At 45.5% G+C, this 18003-nt stretch overlaps 1 protein-coding gene across 2 annotated transcripts in view; it reads left to right on the top strand.

The window, feature by feature from the left end:
- The first annotated feature begins 543 nt into the window (after positions 1-543).
- SH2B1 (SH2B adaptor protein 1) overlaps positions 544-18003 on the top strand; it is a 509649-nt gene continuing 492189 nt past the window's right edge. For both annotated transcript variants that reach the window (XM_044086540.1, XM_044086541.1), the window contains exons 1-3: positions 544-1416; positions 2607-2708; positions 10343-10434. In XM_044086540.1, coding sequence (XP_043942475.1) covers positions 571-1416; positions 2607-2708; positions 10343-10434 — 1040 coding nt within the window. In that variant the 5' untranslated portion in view covers positions 544-570. The remainder of the gene's footprint in view (positions 1417-2606; positions 2709-10342; positions 10435-18003) is intronic.

The raw sequence follows: 18003 nt of genomic DNA, 5'->3' as shown, positions 1-18003 counted from the left end.
AGTTTGACAAGGGTGCTGTTGAAGCCATCACAGAAGGCTGGGTCACAGAAATAGACTTTCTTAAATCCAGTCAATTAAAAAAATGGGTGCCTTGAAACCACACAATGCATACAAAGTCTCTCCATGATGGAGTTCGTTTGTCTTCCCCCATACAGAAAAATTTGTGCGCGCGCCTCTCCCTCTGTCTGTTGCCTTCAGGAGCTCCACAGGTAGGGCAAAGTAAAATTAATGACCATGCTAGCTTGCCAAGGTTAACGTTCAGAAGAGTGGAGGCCTCTAACATGAATGCTCTGTCCTCAGCTGATAGTCTTTGGTTTTAACTTTTATGATGAGCATGTAGCATGTTTTAGTTGAAGTATCAGCTGTAAGTGTGTGGTTGATTTGGTGTCACACTTAAGATGTGGGTGTACTGAAAGGTGCTCATCTTGCACCAAGTGCTAAGGATTCCGTTGATGCATTTTCTGTGACTTGAAGCTTTAAAGATGAGCAAATTTATGTTGTACAGTTAGCTAAACTCCTGTGTTTGTATTTTTCTGGCTTTCAGATAATCTGAACTGGTAGTGAGAGACCATGAATGGCAGCATTCCAAATGAAGGGGCCATGGCCCCTTCCCCAAGCTGGAAGGAGTTCTGTGAAATTCATGCCCATGCTGCTGCTGTGGATTTTGCCCGTCGTTTCCGGGTGTTCCTCAGTGAAAACCCCCAGTATGCCACACCGGGTGTTGAGGCCACCTTTTCCAGAAGATTTGCTGAGCACTTTGTGGAACACTTTGAGTCGGAGGTTAACAGGACATACGTCACTGACTCTCCAACACGTTGTGACATTGTGCCATTCATGGGAGTCCAGAACTGTCAGATGGCATCCAATAGGGACCTCTCTGAGACCTGCAGTGATTCATCCGTTGCTTCACCCATAGATGCCCAGACTAGGTTTGAATCCTCAGGTTTAACGTCTGGTATTTCCAGTAGCCAGTCACGTAGCTCTGAAGATGTTTCCACAGCATCTGCCACAGCGAAACCAAAGCTGAAAAAGCGGTTCTCTTTGCGGAACGTAAGTCGGAGTGTTCGTGGAAGCATGAAAGGCATCCTTCAGTGGAAAAGTTCAGTGGAGTCACCCACAGATGAAGGTACAGGAGAACGACGATGTAACACTAACACCAACTCCTCTCTTGGGAAACATGAGCGGGACTCATCAGAGAAATGGACTCAGAAGTTTGAGAAGTTAAGACTGACTAAGTTGCCCACCCCTAAAGTGGAACTTTATGATATCCGTCGGGAAGGTATTCTCAACTACATCGTCGCAGATGATGTAAACAGTAGTAGTCGAGCAAGGTGGCAGAAATGTCGACTTCTACTTCGGAAAGCTAGCAAAGGGGAAGGAGAAGGTTACTTATTAGAATTTTATATTCCTCCTAAGGTAAGTTGAATTTGTGGCTATCATTTTTCTCTGGGATTGGAAAAAAAATATCTTTAGGGTTATTAAATGGCTTAAAAAATCGCTTTAGTGTTGGTCTTTCACAGTCAAAGTGATGTATTTTCTCTGCTAGTCATGCATATATTAGAGATGTTGCGACATTTGCTCAAACATTTTCCACTTGCACCTGTGATCGTTTTCTTGTCACTTGGGAAACTTTTGCTGGTGGTGTTTCTTCACAGGCAAATTTATGTTTTTACTGTCCTCACATTGAAGGTGGACGTGTGATGGCTTTTCTTAGGTAGTTATGACACTGATGATTGTTTTGTAGTGTCACATCACGGACTGATCAAGAAGGTACAGTGTGACTGCTCCTTCTGGGACTGTAGTATTGCACCTTTTTTTTTTTTCTAAACGTCTACATTGCTTTGCCACTTTTTCAGTGCCTCCTCGGCTCCAGATGGAGCTGTAATTTTTTTTCTTCCCATTTCACAGTGATCCAATGACAGAAATGAGATTTTAGTACTTCTGCACCCCAGTGTGTGTTCCTGAATTTCATTTGACATATAGTTGATGCAACTGTAACCTTGTTAACCAGGAGGCCTGCTGTCCTCCCAGGCTTCTTTTTATACATGCCATCGAAACGTGAGGTTAGTGAATTGTATCGGTGCTTTTGGGGACTTTTTGCATTTTGACATAATTTTCCAGCATAGCAGTCCTTGTGGTTTTAATACCACTGGCATAGGTTTCATTGCAATTAGTTTTTTCACCCTCTGCATCCTTGCAAAGTGCAGTTGAACTGGCTATGTACTCTCTGCTACTGTATTTTAACTTCCCTAATGTTGGAGACTGACATACTCACATGTATGGTGACCTGGAAGTAATAGCTGGGAGACCCTTCTCTTCTTATCTAGTGTTTGATTTATTGTTTTTTCACTGCATAACACTGTTGATGCCCTTCTTTTTCCCCATATGTTACACCAGCTAACCCTTTTGTAATTACATTCTAGTTTAATTTGTGTTCTAAAGTTTGTTGTCTACAAAGTAGTACTGTTTGCACCCTTAGCTGTCTGCCTACAGAAATAGTTAGCGCTGATGACTGATGGTGCTTCCCTGTAAACCGTTCCTTCTGTGTAAACTGTAATGTAGCTCTGGTCTGATAAGGAGAGTGATACTTACCTTTTTATTGACAGGCTACCAAACCAAGGGTGAGTATCATGTGTTCATCTATCACAGACGTCCGCACTACAACACCGCTGGAAATGCCTGATAAGGAGAACACCTTTGTATTAAAGGTAAGATGGTTGCTTGTCTCCATGTAATGATAAAATTTAGACTGTGTCTTGGTTTTGATTTGTGTGATACCAAAGTCAAGACAGCCTGCATGTAGGGCCTGTTGCCTTTACTGGCCCATATCTGTGATTGTTGGCTATAAAACTGGGGCTGTGATCCAGAAAAATGTTCAAGTATTTCTTGTTCACTAATATAGTGAACAATAGTTATGTACTTGCCATAACTTGGTATCTGTCTTGTTCTGTTTCATTATTCATCACGTCTGGGTCTTGGATCTTATGTCTGATCTGATCCGGCACTTTACAGAGCAGATTCAAGGCTCAAGCTCCTCCCACTCCCATAATCCCCTTCTGCCATCTAATCCTCTGATCGAGTTTGCTGATCAAGGAAGGGAAGTACTAGGGCATCTGACTATTCAACTAGACATAGAGAACCGTAACATCAAAACCGCAAAAGGTGGTAGTTCAAGGGCCTGAAAAACCCCAGCCTCTCCAGAACCACCAGAAAAAGGGAGGAGGGTAGGAAGTGATGAATAATGAAATAGGATAACACTGATACCAGGTTATGATAAGTACATAACTATTGATCTGATGTTATCCATTTCATTATTCATCATGTCTGCGTCAGAATCCCCAGCTACAAAGAACTCTGCACGGCCCTAAGGAAGGACGTGCCTGACCACTGTGGAACCAAAAGACGCTGTGCTTCCTGAGGTCATATCCAGTTTATAATGAGCCACAAAGGTGTGAGGTGTAGACCAAGTGCCCACAACACAAATCTCATCTGAGGACATCCTAGCAGCGAAGGCCGAAGAAGTAGCCACTGACCTAAGAGAATGTGCCTTAGGAGGACAAAGACAGCTCCATCTTCCTCAGAGTAAACCAGAAAAATACAACTAAGAGATCAATTTAGACATCTTTAATTTAGAAACCGCTCTGCCACGTCTGTTGAAGGAAAAGGCCACGAATAACTGGTCAGATTTCCTGAAGGGCTTAGTCTGATGCAAATAAAATCTCACCTGTCAGTATGCATACTTCACCCTTATTAGGAAGGAAAATGGGTAATTGGATATCTTGGTTGAAATTTCTTTCAGTAGCTACAGTACTTTAAGCATAAAGGAGGAGTTAGTACACAGGGTTACTCTGTCGTTATGAAAAACAATATAAGGTGGTTTAGAAGATGAGGCCTGCAATTCAGAAACCCTCTTAGCTGAAGTAATGGCTACCAGAAAGGCAGTCTTCCAAGAAGGATATCTGAGATCACAAGAATGGGCAGGCCCAAAAGGACTTCTTGTGACAGATTGCAGCATCAGTGTTAGATCTCAGAGGGGCAGGATTTTTGATTGGAGGTCTAAGAAGAAAGATGCCCTTCATAAAGGCCTTGCGCAACCTGGAGGAAAATGTAGGTTTAGCATTGGTAAGAAAATTAGAAATGGCCGCCAACTGCAGTTTAATGGTTAAAGCTGGCCCCCTGCTGAAACGGGGAGGTTATGAACAGAAGGATGTCTGGCATGGGCGCTGAAAAAGGGTCCAGATTTGTTCTGTTGTCCAAAAAGAAACACTTCCACGTACTGCGGTAGACGGCTTCTGTGAGGTTAGAATAATTTTCCTGATGGGCGAAGCTAGCCTTGACTACTTTACTATGACAGGAAGTGGAGAAAACATGTGGTTGGGCGAAGTGACCGAAGATTTGGGTGGTTGTTCTGAGGGGTGAGAAATGAGATCCGGAACGTGATCCAGTATCCAGGGAGGATACTTGAGATGAGACCTGAGGAAGGGGAACCACACTTAACGAGGCCAGAAGGGAGCAATGAAGATCATGGAACTCCTCAGTCTGAAGGCTTTCTGAAGTACTTTGGGGATCAATGGAAGGGGAGGGTAAGCATAGAGGAGACCCGGGTGCTAATAGTGAACAACAGCGTTCCTTGAGGATTGCCCCTCTGAGGGAATCAGAGCAAAGTATCTGCTGCATTTGTTTAATGGGGAAGCAAAAATATCGCAGCAAGGCTGGCCCCAACAGGTGAAAATCTAAGATGCCACTTATTGAGGGACCACTCGTGTGGAGTCAGGATAGATCTGCTGAGTTTGTCTGCCAAGATGTTGGACTCCCCTGGAGTGTGCATTGAAAGGAGAAGGCGACTAAAAGAGATCGCCCATTCCCACACACTCTTGGGCTCTCTGCACATGGGTATGATGGTGTTTCCTCTTGTTTGTTTATATACCAGACCACTGACATGTCTGTATGAATCTCTGCCATTCCCAGAGGAAGGCAGTCCTGAAAGGCATGCAATGAGAGGAGGACTGCCTCATCTGTAGGGCATTTGTGTGCATTTTGGTCTTGGAGGGGGACCACGTCCCTTGGACGGTCCCACCCTGAAAATGACTCCCCATAACAGGGAAGCATCCGTGGTCACAGTGGCCATGGGCAGGTGAAGAGAAAACGGCCTGCCCCAAAGGAAATCCTCCAAATGAAGCCACAACTGCAGGTGCCATCTGCTGACTGGAGTCAGAGAAATGGGCATGGACATTGGATGAGACAGAATAGACCACTGCACTGTGTCCATTGGAGCACCCGCATGTGGTATCTCACTAGACAGACGAGACTAGCCACCAACTTGGACCTCAGTGCTCTCAGAATGAGGTGTGCCTGCAGCGATGGAACCTCGAAGATGGCCCTGACCTGCTGCCTGATCAAGTCTGCTCTATGGGGAGGCAATGCTGCACCCTCTGTGACTGTGTTGAGTTGAGTCCCAATGAACTCTAGGGCTTGAACTGGAGACTGCTTTGACTTCACCAAGTTGATAATAATCCCTAGCTTTTCGAAAGTGTGCAAGAGGTACTGAATGACAAAAAACAGCCGATGCTTTGTGGGAGCTGTGAGGAGCTAGTCGTTCAGGTACAGAAAGACCTGAAATCCCTGAAGCCTCAGGTGAGCCGCTACGACTGGTAAACATTTGGTGAACACTCTGGGGGCTGTGGTGAGTCCAAATGGTAGGGCTCTGAACTGAAAATGATCTGCTGTGATCTGGAAGTACAAGTGCCTCCTGGAGCGCCTGTCTGTCGTGATTATGATAGGCATCCTAGAGGTTTGTGGAGCACATCCATTCGTCTTTCTGCAGTTGGGGCAGAATGGACTGAACAGTGACCATCCAGAACTTTGAGTTCTTAACTTACAAATTCAGCTTGCTGAGGTCCAAAATTGGACATGGGTCCCCTGTCTTTTTTTGGCACCAGAAAGAAGCAGTAATAAGTTCTGGATCCTCTCTGACCTGTGGGGGGACCTCCCGGATAACTCTTTGTTCTAGAAGTGCAAGAACTTGTAGTTGGGCCACTTCTCTCTGACCGGCTGGCACGTTGGGGAGAACCTTGTTGGTAAATGAGGGTGGTTGGGAAAAGGGAATATAATAACCCCTGGATATAATCTTGAGCACCCAACGATAGTTTGTTATGGAAGCCCAGGCACTTGGGTGCAAAGAAAAAAAGACCCCCGATCGCTCCAGGGTAGGACAGCCAGTCAGCACCTCAGGGGTACTGAAAGGCCTTATCTGAGAAGAGTGCACTGGAACCCGGATTTTACGGACCCTCTCTGCCCCTAGGGTGGTGTCTACCATTATATCCCATTCTTAGGCCTCTGGAAGAGGAATCCTCTGGAGCATTCTGGAAGGAACCCTGTGACTTGCGGGATCAGAGTATCTTACTTCCGTGTTGACTTTTGGAAAAGGACCTTTGGGGAGTAGAAAATTTGATCCCAAGTGCCAAGAGAGTCTTGCCCTCCTGCTCACTGAGATCAGGTTTCTTTGACAGGTGGTCCAAAATGCAAGGAACCATCAAAAGGGGCATTAGTAAAGTATGCTTTGAAGGGTTCCACGAACCTGCATAACTGCATCCAGACATGACGCCTGATGGCAATGCTTGCACCGGCTGCTCGAGAGGTACCACCTCTGCGTTGGAAATTAGCCTCATCAAGGAATTGGCAGTGGAAGAAAGAGTGGTGAGCTTGGGAGACGCCTTCTTGAGATCCCCTGCCGGCATCAACTCTAAAAGAGAGTTGATGAGCTCTGAGACCAGATCTGTTTGGAGGCAGGTGAAATGCTCCAGATAATTCAGGGCTTGCAGGCCAAAAGTGGCTGAAGCGTAAATGCGCTTCTGGGCGACTGACAGACATGGGGACTCTCAGTTTTGAGGCTGGACATTGGAGCTCTGTTCTGCCAGCTTTTTTTTTTGTGGCTGCAGCAACCGCGATGAGCATCAACTGATACTCTCTTGCTCCAGTGCACCCTGTCTACGAGGGGCGGCTCAAACTTACTTACTTTTTTGGGAACCGGTTCCACAGTGTCTGGTTTCTTCCAGTAAGCTCATCCGCGGTGAGGGTGGGGAAGAGACCCAGGAAGTAGATGGGCCCATCCCATATGCCTTCTGGAACAGAGATTCTTCTGAAGATGGGGTTTGGGGAGACCAGCCGCCTTTCTGCTTCAACATCTCCAAAATGTTCCCAAAGGAGATGCTATCTAGCAGAGATTTGAGGGACCTGTCCTCTTCTTCAAAATCTGTGTCCTCCGAAATGGACTCCATAGACGAGTCCAAGTAACTCCTCTTGCACAGTCTTTTCCGAGTGTGGCTGCAGAGAACTCAGAAGAGAGGGGGAACCCCAGGGGTTCTTGGTGCCTGAAGACCATCTCAGGAGGGCTGACCCTGGACAAGATGAATGGGCCTCAGGACACATGATAGTGATGGATTGGGATGTTTCCGGCAGGGGGGAGGATGTTGCTCCAGACTTGGAGAAGGTCCACTCTACCATCCAAAAAGCCGAAGGACTCTAACTCTGTCCCTGTACCCCCGTAACTGAAACCACAAGGGAGGGCTGGAGTGGAGCCTGCTCCAGTCTTTGGCCCCTTGGACGGTACAGGACCTGAGATGTCGAAGGCCTATGCCTCCAAGGGAAGGGACCGATTTGAAAAGCCCAAACAAGCACCCTTCACTCGGGACTGAGACCCACTGTGGTCTGATGCCACAGGAGCTGAGCTAGTCGGGGACCCTGGAGGAACAGGGAAAATAGACATTCCTGGATCCCCCGATATCTCCCTAGGGAAAACTGGGACCTTGGATTCCGAAACCCTGAAAATCTGAAGAGGGGAAGCCATTTGAGGAACTGGGGACCTCCCTAAGGCAGAGTGGGCTTTGGATGCCAAAAGACCCTTCTCTGTCTGGGCCCTAAGAAAACTCCTCCTCATCCTGTCCATGTCTGAAGGTAAGATGCTTCTGGAGGATCTGGCGAGGCTGAAGAATGAGTGGACTTTGGAAGTGGAAGCTGGCTGGGATCCCACCACTTTGTGGTATTCCTGATCCGGGGAACTCCTGCTATGTCTAGGATCCGAAGACTTTTGATCCCTAGGGGATCTGACTGTGGAGCCCAAAACAACTAGCTCTGGATCCGACAAACGTGTTGGACCAGAGGCCTGGGAGCACAACCTGCCTTGGATCCAAAGGAGCTAATGGAGATGAGGGAACAGAGGTAGGATCCGATGGTCTCAGATCCAAGCAGGTCTCAGCACTGGAAGACTGATCCTGAGCCTTCAGATCCAAACCTTCAAAGGACTGCTTCAAATCTAGGGGACTGGGATCCAAGAGCGTCATCCGTTTTGAGCAGCCGGAGGAAAAGCCCCCAGAGAGACAGAGGAGGCTTTCCTCTTGGAGTCTTTCTGGTTGCTGGAAGGTGGGTGAGCCCGAAACAAAGGGACCCCATTGTGCCATGCACTTGAGAAGGAGTTTGTTCTGGTGATCCGCCAACACCCAAGGGTTGAATACAGCGCAGACTTGAACATTTGGCCTCGAGGTTTTCGGATTCCAGACAGTAGACTCATTTCTTGTGGGTGTCAGAATTTGGCATATTCAGCCCACAAGAAGAACACCGTTTAAATCCGGTAGGTTTGTCTGACATGCTTACCAACAAGCACACGCAAACACCAGTTATAGAAGAAATGTAAACTACAAGCCGCAAGTCCTGACAAAAGGCAGACCAACACACACACAATTAAAAAGGAATTGGCCACAAACAAATCCCAAAGACCAGACAAAAAAATTAGACTTAAGCGAGACGGATATGGGGAAAAAAGGTGCCATGTGCTGAAAGGGGAAAAAAAGGCAAAGGAAAAAAGAAAGCCTAACGCTGAACACAAGCTAGATAGTTTCTTTTGTTTTCTCCTTTCCCCAACTAGTAAAAACAGAGAAAAACGCACTTAACTGTAGAAAAAAAATCCAAGGAAAGGCTTAACCCATGCTGTGAGCCAAGAATCACGCCTGTACCTAATTGCGGCAAACAAGATCTGAGGATTAGATGGTAGAAGGGGATTTTGAAAGTCTGAGGTGATCAAGCCTTGAATGTGCTGTGTAAAGTGTCACATCAGATCCAGGACCCAGACGTGATGAGTAATGAAATGGATAACATCAAATCTCCATCTTAGTATATTGCTGCACGTTTTAAAGCAAATGTACATAAACACACGGATTGCTGTGTAACCTCCATACCATATTAATTATACAGGCCTATATGCAAAAAGTATTATTTTTGAGATTTTTGTTTGGCAAGTACTGTCACCTTAAATTTTGTTCCTGGACTGAAGAACTTCTGCTGTGACCTCAGGAAAGACTGAACCCACAGTGCCTAATGCAACAGTAGCAGAGTCTGACTTCCACTCACAAGATCTAATTTACTTGTTTTTCTAAGAGCACGTTACAAAATTGACTTCTCTCTCTGATGTTGTAGCAGTGAAGAAACTTTGTAAGAAGATGTTCCTCTAAACGTTGGTTATGTTTATCTAGAATGCCTTGCTACTGTAGGTAAATTGACTGATTTTTGTCATGTCATCAAGTTATGGTATGAACATATATAACCTCTGAGTAGACAGTAAACTGAAACATCAAAAACATGTTGTAGTCTTCCTTTTTTTTTCCAGACTAGTACATCTTTTTTTGTCCTTGTTGCCTGTGGTTTGTCAGCCCCTCTTCCTAGCCAGTTGGCCCATCCAGTCCCCCCTAATAGTGTGAGAACTGACCAACCAGAGCAGTCACTAATCTAGTTATTCTTTTTTTCGACTTTCTAAGTCATGACTCCGCCCATGCTCATTCACATCAGTGAGTTGGGTTTGTCAGCCCCTCTTCCTAGCCAGTTGGCCCATCCAGTCCCCCCTAATAGTGTGAGAACTGACCAACCAGAGCAGTCACTAATCTAGTTATTCTTTTTTTCGACTTTCTAAGTCATGACTCCGCCCATGCTCATTCACATCAGTGAGTTGGCGTGCAAGGGCCGTGTGTGTTATATGCCATGCTTTCAAGTGATAACATGATTTAATCTGACTGTGCCCCCCCCCCCCCAGTTTGCGGACAGAAAATTCCATGTGATTCTGGTCTCCACTGTATGTTCTACTTTGGAGTTTGAGTTCATAAGGGAACTTAGTTTGGGGTGGGCTGACTAAGTATATTTTTGTAAAGACTTGGTGTTTAATTGCAGAAAAATTGATTGACACTTTATTGATAACTGTCAGTAAAACTGGATTTTAAATTTTAATGGATGAACTGACCTTTTAATGCAAGATTTGCCTGATGACTGTTGTCTTTCTCCTGTTACATTTCTAACGCAGATGGAGAATTCCATGGAGTATATTCTGGAGACAGTTGATTCTCTGCAGATGAGGTCCTGGCTTGCTGATATCCATGACTGCATGAGCCCAGGGTAAGAACAGAAATAGTCTTTTTAATTTTCTCCAGTATTGTACTTGGTTTCCACAACCTGAGTTCTCAAAAGGAAGAGAGAGACTGTCAAACAGACACCAATTTTACTGATAACTAGTAGTGTCTATTCTTTGTTATTATGTGAGATCTTCACTCAAAGATGTTCCTTTGTTCTTTTTGTCTGCACTGCTGGGGTTCCGTATCTGCGCAGAGGCCCAGATGGCCATGAAGAGTGGTACAGAGCAGCTGATGCCTTGCTTTTCTTTTCAGGGAGTAGGTTATGGGTTCATAGGTTTATGGGTATATACTACGGTAATGAACATCAGGGCCTTCATAAGCCTGGCTGCATAACCCAGTCCACTTGCATCCCTTGTAACATGCACCCAAATTAGAGGGGTATGGTAGTTAGAGAGTTGCTAAAAAGTTATGTGGGGGGGTGTTAGCTAGGGAATGTTTACTGTTGGCCTCTCTCTATAGGAGACATGGGGGGGCCAGTCTGGGGTTCAGTATACAATTTCCTATACAGCTTTAATTAGTGTTTACTGTTGGGCTCTGACTGTAAGAGACATGAGGCCAGCCCCAGGATGAATTTGACATCCCATCCAGTGTTCTAGGTTGTTTGAGTAGTGTTAGGGTAGACTTTACTTCTTATGGATGGTAAGCCTATTTGAGAGCACAGTGGTCCTTTGAGAGACATGTCTGTTTGTCACAAGCAAAGTTTAAATCCTTGGATCTTGTGTTTCTGGGTGCTTTTCATTTTGCAGATGTGCAAAAGCTCCATCAGGACTCTATCAAAGGATGGCTTCCTTATATGCTAAGCAAAGATCGCTTGTCAACAACCTGTAGGAGACAGAGTATAGAGACAGGGGTCTAAGGCAGTCTGTATAGGGCAGTGTGTTAATATCCTGGATTGTATTGGTGAGGAACCTCTGTGGGCATTCTAGTTGTTGCATATGCCTAGTCAGGTACATGCTGAAGAAGACATTGTACTCAATGGGTCTGATGAGGGACAAGTAGAGTGGTACTGTGACTTCTTTGGACCTGGATGCTGTACCTTTACCGATAAGTTGGGCAGTGTAGAATGATTTTCTTACCACCTTTGCTACGTGCTTATCAAAGGCCAGATTACTGTCTGTGTAATGTTCCCAGATCTCGGACTACCAGGTCACCCGTTAGAGGGTCTTATCACTGTCATAATTTGATTGGGGTGATATTTTCCCAAATGGCAGTATAATGCACTTCTTTGCTTTTTGTTTTAACCTGTGGCTTTGCCAGCAGTTGTTTGTTGCATTAGACCGTCTTGTAGGATGTTGGTGTAATGGGGGGATTTTATGATGGCTCCCAATTTGCAGTATTCTGGAATCTGGTGAACCAGAGGCCCTTGACATTAGCCTTGACCTCAAAGAAGTAGATGCCAAACAGGAGAGGGCCCAGCATAGAGCCCTGTGGTACTTGGCTGGTGGCTTGCATCTTGGTGGATGTTGTCTCACCTGACTTTTTGGGACTTGGCTGTAAGCCAGCTGGGAGTCCATCAAGTAATGTATGGATTTGTGTCCAGTATGGCGAGTTTGTCTACTGTACCCGAGTGGGATATTGTATTAAATGCCTTAGCCAGATCTGTTTAGGCTGTATACACCATTTTCCCTTGATGCATTGCCTTGGTTCCCTTCTCAAAAGTCTACCAGGTTGAGTAGGCATGACCTTCCCCTAACAAAACCAAACTGGAATTGGTCTGGTGTCTGTAGGTTGCTAATGTCTTTGTTTTTCATTTCCGTGGTCATTTGTTCCATGGCTTTGCATATTAGACAAGTTTGACTAATTAATAGGTCTGTAGTTTCTGGGGTCAGTTGATGGTCCGCCTTTGGGAAGGGGGATAATTGTTGCCGTCTTTTATTGTCTTAGTACATAGCCTGTTTTAAAGCTGTAGTTGAAAAGGGATTGAAATGGTCCTGATAGGCATGTTTCAGGCTATGTATAAGACAACCTGAGGTGGTGGTGGGCCAAATTGAGGCTGTGTTTTTTGTCTTGGGAAGCACTGCCATGACCTCCTCCCTGCTAGTGATGGGGGGGGGGTATGCTAGTTGGAATTTCCCATGGAGTGGTGATGGTGGGGGGGGTTGATCTGAATTTGTCAGCTGGCAGGTGTCACTGTGCTCATTGAAGTGTGGTACAATTTACTACCAGTTCAGCACATTGCTCTGTGTTACCTTTGAGGTTTCAGACATAGCCAGATAGGCTATCTTGACCTCATAATTGGTCTTGTTGAGTTTAATTGCTCCTCTTAGTTTTCTATTTAGTTTTATTAGTGAGCTGTTGTCGTGAGAGTTGCTGTTTCTGACTTTGACCTTGGCTTTTTTTCCTTTTATTATATATTTTATTGTACATTTGTTGACCAGGATAGTCTGTCTTGGTGGACGCCTATTTTCAGGGGAGGTCTGGTGAGAAAAGCTCCAAAAAAAAGTTAGTGTATATTTTACAAAGGCTTTACAGAAATATTTAAGAAAAATAAGAATTGTACATCAGATTATACAATAAGCACTTTACATAGGTAAAAGACTGTTCTTTACACATAAATTTATGTAAAATTGTTTTTTTTTTGTTTGTTTTTTTATACATGGCAGGTGCAGACCTTAATGTATGCATAGGTGTAGCATCAACATAGAGCAGTGAATAATGAACATAGTAGTTGTTGTTTCCTTAGTCTAAATGGCTGGTAGGTGCTGTTATCTCTGTTGCTGGAGGTTAATAAAGAGGGGTGGATATGTGGGTGATGGAACAGAGTATTGTGAGAGGAGTCCGGGTGGTGCCTATAAAAAGAAGGGAGGAAGTTTGTTGTGGGTTTGCGTGCTATTAGCCTGGGCTGGTACAGAAGCGATGGTCTGGGCTGGTACAGAAGTAAGACATTTGCTAGTGAGTTTGTTTTTGAGCAATTTTTTGAATTGGTGTAGGTTGGTGGGGCATTGAGTTCCAAAGTTTGGAAATGTGGTAGAGGTAAAAGGCATCCCTGGCTTTGTTGCTTTTGGTTACTTGGAGCAGTGTTTTGTGAGTATCGGAGTTGGCGAGTGTTGGTATAGGGTTGGAGTATTTGTTGGAGAGCTGGAGTTCTATTAGGTTGGTGTATTAGTTGGTGGGTGAAAATTAGTTTGTTGTGAGAGTTCTAGCCAGTTTATTTGATGTAGGGCAGAGTAGAGGTGAGATCTATGTGGGGAGCTTGTGGCAAACTTGTCTATTTTGTTGTAGCACGACTCGTGTTTAGCAAGGTCACTTTTGATAAAGTTGGTAAAGATGGGAGCAGCGTAGAGAAGACCGGATAATGGGCGAGTCCTAGCGATGTTTTGTCTAGATTGGCTAGTTAGGAAAGGTTTGATTTGGTAGAGTGAGCCTAGTTTGATGTTTTTTTTTTTTTTTTATAGTTTGAGATACGCGTAGAGCAAATTTTAACTTGCTATCAGCTGTAACACCTTGTAGATGTTCTTCGTGTTTCACTGTTGCAGTCATTACATTTGGGTAATCTGCTGGCAGGTTGCCCTCAGTCGGCCTGAATTCCAAAGTCTTGGGTCCTGCGTCGGTTGCGGTCTCCTCTTCCATGATGTCAGGTCGTCAGGGGTATAAAAGAGGCATCCGACGCCATTTTCTTTAGTCTTTCTTGCCGCGCGGTGCCCGAAGCAGAAGCAGTTCGCAAGTTTCAGAACCGAAGTCTTCACTAAAGCTAAGTACCCTGTTGGGGAAACTTTTTCTTGCTTCATACCGATGTCAGTAAAAGTTAATAATTGCATTACTTGTGGGAAGCAAATACCTCATAAGGATTTCCATTTATACTGTATTCCTTGCATAGGCCCTGATCATAACATGTCTAGCTGTCGGTTTTGTGCTAGATTTAACCAACGCACTATTATGCGTCGGTATATCTTTGCTTCAAAATATTTTGGAAACAGATTTAACTATCCTGAAATGTCGTCTGATAGCAGTCCGACTACCGGAGGTCACAAAAAACACAAAGAAAAGAACAGAGACAGACCGTTGAGGTCCAAAACCAACGACAAAGCTTCTCCTAAGCCAGTCGCCGGTTTGCCGGTACTCCAGTGAGGCGCTTTCACAGCCCCTGATAGCCGCTACTTTCGAGTCACAGGCCTCTACCGAGACCCATGTGGATGTAGTTCGGTTTGTGAGGTGTGGGGGCTATGGTAGTGTTGGAGGAGTGAATTTGAAAAGTGGAAGTGTGAATTTGAAAAGTGGGTGAGGGATTCGGTGTCTTGTTGGGGAGAAAGAGCATCAACTTGGTCTTATTTGGGTTCAGTATAAGGTTAGCGTTGGTTAACCAAGCTTCTGCTTCTGGGAAGCTTTGCTTTGTTGTGGCATTTAGCTGTGTCAGAGAGGGTGCAGTGCATATGAGGGTCGAGTCATCTGCATATTGGATGACTGAGGCGAGAGAGGTGGCCTTATGGAGTTGGTTTGTAAAAATGATGAAAAGCAAGGGGCCTAGTATGGAGCTTTGTGGAACTCCTGTATTGACTGGAAGCAGGGATGATACCTCCTGTTGCTATGTAACCATTTGTTTGCGTTTGGTTAGATAGCTGTTGGAACCAAGCTAGGGAAGAATGACTGAGATTTAATGTGGCCAGTTCGGACAGTAATTTCTGGTGTGAAACTGTTTAAGGCCTTTAAGAGGTCTAGAAAGACGGATGAGACAAACTTATTATGATTTCTGTGTTGATTTATTGTGTTATTGAAACTGAGGAGGGCAGATGTTCATCGTGTTTCACTGTTGCAGTCATATTCAATTGGGTTATCTTGCTGGCAGGCTACCCACAGTTGGCCTGAATTCCAAAGTCTGGGTCCAGTGTCGGTTGCTGTCGCCTCCTCCCTGACGTCAGTGCGCCAGGGGTATAAAAGATGCAGCCGACGCCATTTTCTTCAGTCTTTCTTGCCGCGCAGTGCCCGAAGCAAAAGCAGTTCAAGTGCTGGGTCGGCCGACTCCTGAGATTTTCATATTCGAATTTCAGATCCAAAGTCTTCATTAAAGCTAAGTACCCCGTTAGAGAAACTTTTTTCTTGCTTCAGACTGATTTCAGAAAAAGTTAATTGTATTTCTTGTGGGAAGCAAATACCTCATAAGGATTTTCATTCTTACTGTATTTCTTGCCTAGGCCCTGACCACGACGTTGCTAGTTGTCGGTTATGTGCTAGATTAACCAACGCACTATTAAGCGTCGGTACGATTTTGCATTTCATTACTTTGGCAGAAGATTCAGTTATATAATGCCGTCGGAACAGCCGACTATCTGAGTTTATAAAAAGCACAAAGAAAAAGAAAAGGACAGGCATCCGAGGTCCAAAACAGATGACGAGGCTTCTGCTAGGCCTGTCGCCAATTCTAAGTGAGGCACTTTCGCAGCCCCTGATGCCCGCTACCTCAGAGCCACAGGCCGCTTCCGACTCCCACGTGGAGCCGACTAGCCCGCTGGAAACTCAAGGTATTGGACACTTTTGAAACTATTCCCTCAGATGGGTCTGGAGCCGCTGAGCAGGCATCTGCTTCTGAGGGGTGATGTTCATCGTGCATACAGCTGCAGTCATAACAGATGGGTTCTCCTGCCGTCAGGCGGGTCCTCAGTCGGCCGAATTCCAAAGTCTAGGTCCGGCGTCGGTTGTCGTCGCTTCTTCCCTGACGTCAGTGCGACAGGGGTATAAAAGAACCAGCCGACGCCATTTTCTTCAGTCTTTCTTGCCGCGCGGTGCCCGAAGCAGAAGCAGTTCGCAAGTGCCGGTCGGCCAGCTCCTGAAATTACAAAATTTTGCAACGAAGTCGTCTTGAAAGCTAAGTACCCGTTGGAAACTTTTCTTGCCTCAGACCGATGTCAGACAAAGTTAATAATTGTATTTCATGTGGGAAGCAAATACCGCATAAGGATTTTCATTCCCTCTGCATTCCTTGCTTAGGCCCAGACCACGACGTCTCGGTCTGTCGTTTTTGTGCTACATTCAACAAACGCACCATTAAGCATCGGGCGGAGTTCGCCCAGCACTATTTTGGCAAAACATTTAACTATATTATGTCGTCGGATACTCTGACTCCAGTTTTGTCTAAAAAACGCAAAGATAAGGACCGACACACGAGGTCCGCGGCCTCTACTGACACCACACCAAAGCCGACTACAGGTGGTCCGGTTCTCAGCGAGGCGCCTACACAGCCCCTGCCTACCGACGACACTTCATTGGCGGTGTCTTCTGTGCCCGAGGTCGCAGGCTCCTCGGCCCACACCCAGACTACAGATACCGAAGCCACTTTTGGTGGTGAATCTCAAAAGGTAGACAGGTCTGCCTCCTCTCAAGGTGTCTTCAGACCTTCCTCTTCTTTTTCCATCAAGGCTTTCACTAAGTCTAAAGCAGCCATGCATTCTAAGAGACAAGCTACACAGGGCCCTTCTCCAGGCCCCATGCCTAAAAAACAGATGCTTAAAATGGCTGAGGATTTAATTACTCTTATCAGGGGTTCTCAACCCCCCCCGGACAAAAGGCCCAGAGTGGAGGAAGAATCCCCCTCCTCTGACCAGGCCTCCATTATTTCAGAGCACTCTGATGAACAAGAACATTCTTACTTTCCTTTTGAAGATTTTGATGCAGAGGAGTCAATTCCCTCTGTCTCCCCCCCCCCCCAGAGGATTACTCATTTGGGGAAACCTTGCATACCTTAAGGGAACACTTCCACTGGGAAGGCCAAGAGTACTCTGATTCCAAGAAAAGGCTTAGGGATTTTCTCTTGCTACCTCAGCACAGGCCTCTGGCTATACCTCCTGTCTTAGACAATACTAGAGGATGTGTACTCGGAGGCCTGCCTTAACCTGGATTCTTTACCTCCAGCCCCAGTCAAGCCTGACCGGTACTACCAGGTTCCTAACTCGCACCAATTTTTATACAAAAGCCATGCTGCTGACCCAGAAACTATCTCACAGGGCCCCAAGAGAATTAAGGCCTCCACTGCTAAAAATCCATTACCTTCCGAGAGGGATTCCAGATCCTTAGAAAGGTGGGGAAAAAAGGTATACACCTCAGCCACTTTAACCATGAGGGCATTAAACTGCCAGTTCCATATGCTAAAGTACCAACAGTTTCTGTTATCACAGTTGAGAAGCAAAATGTCGCAACCTGAACAACCAGACTTGAAGGAGTTGCAGGATTTGATGCATAGTGCAGAACAAGTGGGTAAACATATCTTGCAATGTGGTTTTGATGCTCTAGAGGCCTCATGTAGAGCTGTTGTTGCAGGATCAGTCATACGTAGACATGCCTGGCTCAAGGAGCAAACCTTGCCAGATCATGTCAAAGCTAAATTACTAGATGCCCCCCTACAAAAGGATGTATTATTTGGTGTTAAAGCTGAGGAGGTATTAAAGAAAATGGAGGAAAAGGCTAAATCAATGCAAACAATGAAAGATTTTCTACAGGTACAACCTCCACGTTTCAGTAGAAATTGGCCTTCCAAAAATTGGTCCTTTCCAGCCACGGACAGACCCCAAAGAGGTAGATGCAGGCGCCCGAGGGGCAGTGGGCAATCTCAAGGATCGTTTAG

Source organism: Protopterus annectens, chromosome 10.part0 (assembly GCF_019279795.1).
Source record: "Protopterus annectens isolate FY-2018-M chromosome 10.part0, PAN1.0, whole genome shotgun sequence".
Taxonomy (NCBI): domain Eukaryota; kingdom Metazoa; phylum Chordata; order Ceratodontiformes; family Protopteridae; genus Protopterus; species Protopterus annectens.
This window is presented reverse-complemented; position numbering and strand designations above follow the sequence as displayed.